This window comes from Leopardus geoffroyi, chromosome E1 (genome assembly GCF_018350155.1).
Source record: "Leopardus geoffroyi isolate Oge1 chromosome E1, O.geoffroyi_Oge1_pat1.0, whole genome shotgun sequence".
NCBI lineage: Eukaryota > Metazoa > Chordata > Mammalia > Carnivora > Felidae > Leopardus > Leopardus geoffroyi.
The window spans coordinates 55,435,879-55,442,591 of record NC_059330.1 but is presented as its reverse complement, the minus strand read 5'-3'; the positions used below and the strand labels follow the sequence as shown (position 1 = coordinate 55,442,591).

The 6,713-nt window shown below is 45.8% G+C and overlaps 1 protein-coding gene across 2 annotated transcripts in view; it reads right to left on the bottom strand.

Annotated features, from left to right (window-relative positions):
• Positions 1 to 166: 166 nt before the first annotated feature.
• NUP85 (nucleoporin 85) overlaps positions 167 to 6,713 on the bottom strand; it is a 36,547-nt gene continuing 30,000 nt past the window's right edge. For both annotated transcript variants that reach the window (XM_045490796.1, XM_045490795.1), the window contains exons 12-19: positions 3,890 to 3,973; positions 3,684 to 3,749; positions 3,363 to 3,514; positions 2,497 to 2,614; positions 2,287 to 2,387; positions 1,236 to 1,387; positions 729 to 830; positions 167 to 355 (exon numbers count right to left, since the gene is read on the bottom strand). In XM_045490796.1, coding sequence (XP_045346752.1) covers positions 257 to 355; positions 729 to 830; positions 1,236 to 1,387; positions 2,287 to 2,387; positions 2,497 to 2,614; positions 3,363 to 3,514; positions 3,684 to 3,749; positions 3,890 to 3,973 — 874 coding nt within the window. In that variant the 3' untranslated portion in view covers positions 167 to 256. The remainder of the gene's footprint in view (positions 356 to 728; positions 831 to 1,235; positions 1,388 to 2,286; positions 2,388 to 2,496; positions 2,615 to 3,362; positions 3,515 to 3,683; positions 3,750 to 3,889; positions 3,974 to 6,713) is intronic.

Sequence of the window (6,713 nt, the reverse complement as noted above, 5' to 3'; positions counted from 1 at the left end):
AGAGGGCACTGCACTCACCATAACTTCCAGGAGTGGCTTTTTCTTTTGGGAGACCAGGAAAAAAGTTCCATGCCAAGGAGAACAAAACGCGTACTTTCTAACACCTTAAGTTCACAGCAGAGGGAGGAAAAAACCCCTAGCTGAACTTTTAAGAATTTGCCTTCTATTTGAGGGGGAAAAAAATGTTTTTATTCTTTCAAAAATTTATATACATTGTCATACAAAGATGCCAGGCTACAGCAGCTCTTGGCTAGCCTCAGGAGCCTTCCAGTGAGCCTTCTTTTATAATGGCCCGGGCAAGATTTCGCGCAAGAGCAAGTCTCAGCATTTCCAGCTTGGTGTTCTCTATGTCCTCCTAAAAAGCAAAGAAGGCCAGCATAAGGTATGGCAGGAAGTGTTCCTTCTTTAAAGTTCTGCAAGGTTCTATGTGACCCGGAGGCAGACCAAGGGCATTTAACCCTTAATAGCTTCTAGCAAGTGGTTTATCTGAGGGAACTGCATGCAAAGAACCTCTGCGACTGACCAAGAGACAAGTAGAGACCAGAACACTAGGATCACCCCACTTTCTCCTAAAACAAGCTGGTGTGTCAATTACAGGTTAAGAGCTAAACCAAGAAGCACAAGTTTGTAAGGGGCCAGCGTTTCAGGAGGGAAGTAGGGGAGTCCAAGATAGAGGGAGCCTTTTCTCCTCGCCATTACAGAATCAACAACCCAAAAGCTAAAATGACCTGGAGTCGCTGAGCACCAGGCTCTCCCCGCACTGGCCTTCCTGAGGCCAAGTCCTCCAGACATCTCATCAGCTCATATGTTTGCTCTGTTGTAAAAATCACCTAAAAGAGAAAAAAGAAGCTGTTTTGCTTAGATGCTTCCCAACCAAGGCCTGCGCTGATCTGGGCATGTGCCCGGGTTCAGAGATTGCCTTCCGTGCATGCCCTTTGGAGGGGCAGGCTTCATATATGCAGCCCTGGAAGAACAGCACCCGTACTGTCACCCCCAGCCTTTCTCGTCAGGGCACTAGGCTGAGTATTGTTAGTAGACAGCTGCCTCATTTCAAATTAAGTAGCTTTTCTCGTTGTAGATAACTCTTATTTCCAGACAGGGCATTACGAGAGAATGCCCCACACACAGGGCTCTACTTGGGAGATGATGTGTGGATGTGCATCTGCAACAGCTACAGAATGAAGCATTCTGTCAAAGACTATAAAACACAAAATCACTGTGGATTAAAACTGTACCTGTTTCTGTTCCAAAAGGGGCAGGGCATCTGTTAATAGTGTTACCCAGAAACATCGTGGAGCAATCTGAGAAGTCATCAATGACAGGAGAAGAGAAGCCGCATCAAAAAAGCGCTTCTCCCCATAAAATCGGTGGAACTCACGGTACTTTCCTATTGTGAAGAGAGAACACTAGGTCACCTCTCGCCCTAAACAAGCCAAGAGAAACCCCAGACCAGCCATGTGAAAGCAGAGAGATTCTTTCAGAACTGACTCCAAACGTCCTGGACCAATGAGAACAACAGGATTAAAAAAAAAAAAAAAGTTTTGGGTGCCTGGGTGGCTCAGTGGGTCAAATGTCCATCTCTTGATTTCAGCTCAGGTCATGACATCACAGTCTGTGAGTTCAAGCCCTAAGTCAGGCTCTGTGCTGGCTGTGTGGAGCTTGCTTGGGATTCTCTCTCCCTCTCTCTGCCCCTCCCCATTCACGTAGATTATAGAGAACGTTCTATAAGAGAGCTGAACAGATTCTTCAAAAATGTCACAGTGAAGAAACACCAAGAAAGGCAGGGGCACTAAAGAGACAGGACAACTGAATTTGTGAACGTGGAGTTGATAAAAGACCTTGCTGGGACAGCAGATATAATCAGAATGTAGATTACAGATCTGAGGAGAGCCGTGCATTCTGGTAACTGGTTATATGAGAGGATGTTCTTGTTCTTAGAAAATACATGCTCAAGTATTTATGAGGAAAGGGAAACAAAGTCTCCAACTTACTCTCAGACTGTTCCCTAAAAACCTAGTAAAATAAATGAGGCAAAATATAAACGGTGAATCTGGATAAAGTGTACATGGGAGTTCCTTATTCCTGCAACTACTTTTGCACCTTTCTCTTTAATTTTGAAATTACTGGGAAATGTTAACCAGAAAGTATGCTTTGCAGAGTCTGGCACACAGGGTTCTATGTGGTTTGGAATTTGGGCTTAACAGGAAGGAAACACTGAAGAAGTCTAGATAGTACCTCCCATCTCCACCATGCCGAAGGTCCAGGGGACAGAGCCCAAAGACTCACCCAAGAATGTCAGTCGATCACTGAGCATCATGGCTGGCCCAAGGTTGTCAATGAGATCCAGATCGGAAAAGCAGCCTCGCTCACAGTAATCCCTGAGGAACCTGCAAGGCCAGGCCCAGAGGTCAGAGCGGCAGTCCCAGGCCCCACTTCCTCAACCTCCCAACTTCCCATACAGCTCCCAGAAAGCCAAAAGGGACTGACTGAACCCACCTGTCTGACACCAGCGTGGCAAAGGCTGCATCCTTGGCTCGGATGCTCCAAGACAGGGCAGAGCCCAGGCGATTGTTGCGGACAGCTTTCATGGCTAAGATCTTACAAATGCTGCGAACTTGGCAAGAAAAAAGAAAGAAGGTTAACTTTTCACCCTGCAAGTCACTCCATTCATAACCCTTGCTGGACAGAAACAGGCTTCCCGACTCCTCTGAGCTTTCTGCAGCCTGTCCACAGGCTCCAAATACAAGTTGGTCGGTAACACTGGGAACTTTGGGGTTTATAAATTGTCTCCTGGCTCTGATCACACTATGACCCACCCTGGCAGGACTGGCTTTGTGAGTGGGTTTGATTTCAGGGATGGCAAAAAGATTTTTATTGCTCTCCACAGGTCAGCTCCTTCATTATCTGTCCAGGTGTCAAAAACCCTTTGGGTCTTGAATGCCATGTGCTTTCAGAGAAGGTCATATGCAAGCAAATGCCTTGAAAAGAAAACTTGAGTTTTTGCACTCAACGGTGAGGGGAGGAGGAACAAATAACACTGCTTTCCTTTCTGTGCTCCTCCTGAGCTGACTCTGGTCCCACTTCTTCCCCACTGAGCAGCCTTAGCAACAGCAACCCACCTGGGAGAAGCTGACCCCAACCCTGAACTTAGAGTAGGCAGGAGACAGAAGTGGGTAAGAATCTTTTTAAAAGGTAATGTGCTCCATTGCTTTCTAAGTCTCGGTGGATCCCCAGCTCCTTATCCTTCCTTCCTCAATAATTTTCCTGTTTTGGCTTATCTCTTGGCACGCGCTGCCCAGCCTCTCTCTTGTGTGGCTGGCACGGCATGAACAGGAAGCATGCCGGGAAGAGGGCAGGCTCACCTTGCTCAGTCATCTGCCGCTGCTCACAAATCCGCAGCACCTTGAGGGCTTTCTGCTCAGTGCTCAAAGGGATCCGCTCAATGTGCAGCTCCAAGGAAACTCGGCCCAGCTCAGGGCAGTAGTCGAAGTAATCCACTCCCAACTGCCAGAGGCTGCAACAGTCCGAGGACAGACATGAGGGCCTGGGGTGCCCAGGTGCTGCCCTGGAGCTCAAGGATTGGCACTGAGATGGCTCCTCCCGCACGCCCCGTAGACTTCAGGGAACCAGATGGGGAAGAACACCATCTTGCATGCTGAAAAGCACCGTTGGGGTCTTCCTACCTATGATGAGCAAACAGGCCGGAGGCATATTCCAGCAGGAGGAACTCTCTCATGTTGGATCCGAAGCTGGAATAAAATGTAACATGAGACCAAAACCCATGGCCTGCTCCATTCAGGGCCCTCCCATAGCCCAACCGTGCTTCCATACAGTGGACCCCCCTCCCCCCGCCAAGTCCCAAGGGCTGGCCTGGCTGCCACATACTTACTAGAGGTTGTGTGACTGGAGGAGCTTGCAGTGATCCAGCAGGTCTGTCAGATGGGCCACAAACCACCAGTTGCTTAAGGCAATGCTGTGGGTTCAAACCCAAGGAGGAGAGTCGGGGTCAGAGAGTAGGATCCATATGAGCAGAGCATGACCAGGACCCCTCATGTTCTTTGAATAAAAGGATAGGTGGGACAGTGACAAGCTGAAATCCGTTTGGAATTTCTCTGTGTTGTGTGAGGACTGACAGTGCATACCCAGAAGGAAGGTCAACCCTCAAAGTGGCAGCCAATAATCTGTATCTATGGAGAATGTCACAGTGAAAATAAAATTCAGGGATCCAATCAGATGCAGACAATGTGGATACAGAATAACGTGTAAGAACAAAAAGAAACAGATTTATAAAAACAGAACTGGTGGTTGCCAGTGGGGAGGAGGGTGGGAGGATGGGAGAACTAGGTGAAGAGGTACAAACTTCTAGTTAGAAAATAAGTCAGTCACGGGGATGAAAGTTACATCACAGGGAACATAATAATCTTTGTGTGATGACATAGTAATTACACTGCTGGTGGGGAGTATTTTGTAACGTACAGAATTGTTCAATGTTGTAAACCTGAAACTAACACATCAACTGTACTTCAATTAAAAAAAAGATGGGATGGTTGTAGGTTAAGTGTCTGACTTTGGCTCAGGTTATGATCTCATGATTCGTGAGTTCAAGCCCCACACTGGGCTCTCTTACTGTCAGTGCAGAGCCCACTTCAGATTCTTTGTCCCCCTCTTTCCCGCTCCCCTGCTTACGTGCTCTCTCCCTCTTGCTCGCTCTCTCACTCTTGCTCGCTCTCTCATAAATAAACTTAAAGATAAAAAAGAAAAGATCACGGCACCTGTGTGGCTCAGCTGGTTGAACGTCCAATTTTGGCTCAGGTCATGATCTCATGGTTCATGAGTTCAAGCCCCATGTCCAGCTCGCTACTGTCAGTGCAGAGCCCACTTCAGAGTCTCTGTCCTCTCTCTGCCCCTCCCCCACTCATGTTTTCTCAAAAATAAACAAACACTGGGGCACCTGGGTGGCTCAGTCAGTTGAGCATCTGACTTCTGCTCAGGTCATAATCTCACAATTAGAGAGTTTGAGCCCTGCATCAGGCTCTGAGCTCTGTGGTGCCAGTGTGGAGCCTGATTGAGATTCTCTCTCTCCCCCCTTTCTCTGCCCCTCCCCCACTTGCATGAGCGTGCACGCGCTCTCAAAAAAAAAAAAAAATTAAAAAAAAAAAGACTAAAAGATTAGTGGTTTCTGATGCTTCAGGAAACATGGAATTCAGAGGAACATATTTTCATTTGGATTCACTGTTAATGTTTCTCATTGTATAGCTTTTGATTAGCGTACTTTATGAATACAACTGTAAACATAAGACAGTTTAAAAACCATCTTGTGTTCAGGTTTAATACTTTGCATGAAGAAATTTTTGTTCAGTTACAAGATTTGTAATTTTATTGTATTTATAGTCTGACCAGGATGAAGGTTAAGTCCTTCCCCAAACTATACTTCACTCCCCCACCCCCCCTCAAATCAAACTTTTAATCAAAGCCTAGAATCATCTAGGGCCCTTGTGAAAAATGAAGGTTTCTAAGGCCCTTTGAAGGCCTGATTAAGTAAGTTCCTTGGAAATCACTGTTTTACATCATCAATGTTTGTAAGCTCCCTAGCATCCTTTTGTACAGTGTACCAGAACACTTATCAGTGTGCCTCGATCATTTCAGGTTAGGTTATTCATTTGTTACTTGGCATAGGCCTTCTGTATTTGATGCCTATTTTTTAAATCTTGGGAAAAGGGAAAAGAAGCTTTAATGATTGCTTTCTGTAACAAAATCAAGCACAAATGAAAGGAGCAGACTATCAAGGCAGACACAGTCTCGGAGGTGTAATAATGCATTAAGGTAAAAAATGCTGCTTTCGTGATATAAAAATAGGGATTGGCTTACACTGAATTATTGGACAAATGTTTAAAACTTCTGCCTCATTCTTAAGGATGTGGACATACTCAGAGACTCCATCTGTTCCAGGATTCCACCATTAGGGAATAAATATGCTTGTTGGCCTTCCTAACATTCATTTTGAAGATTAGCTATTTTCCAACTTTATTAATAGCTCTGTATTATTCATTCAAAAAACTATGTGTGCGGGGGTACCTGGCTGGCTGAGTCGGTAGAGCATGAGACTCTTGATTTCAGAGCCATGAGTTTGAGCCCCATGTTGGGCACAGAGATCATTTAAAAAATGATCTATGCTGGGGCATCTGGGTGGCTCAGTTGGTTCAGCATCCAACTTTGGCTCCGGTCATGTGCTCACGGTTTGTGCGCCCCATTTCAGACTCTCTGCTGTCAGGGCAAAGCCCACTCTGTCCCCATCTCTTTCTGCCCCTCCCTCCATCTCAAAAATAAACATTGAAAAAAAAAATTATCTGTGCCAAATTTCAAAGATTTTCCTCTATTTCTATCATCCTCCAATACTAAGTTCTAAAAATTCATTACATGCTACACGAAGTCCTAACATGCTCAAGTTTTTAAAGAGTTCTTTCTTGGGGCACCTGAGTGGCTCAGTCAGTTGAGCACTGGACTTGATCCAAGTTCATGATCTCATGGTGCATGAGTTCAAAGCCCATGGGCTTTGATCTGGGATTCTCTCTCCCTCTCTCTCTGCCCCTCCCTGCCTCTCAAAACAAATAAACTAATAAGCAAACAAATAAACAAAAGAGTACTCTCCTGGGCCATGTTTTCCTTAGCTATGGCTTTACTAATTTTGTTATTCTGCTATGTTCCTTCCTGAC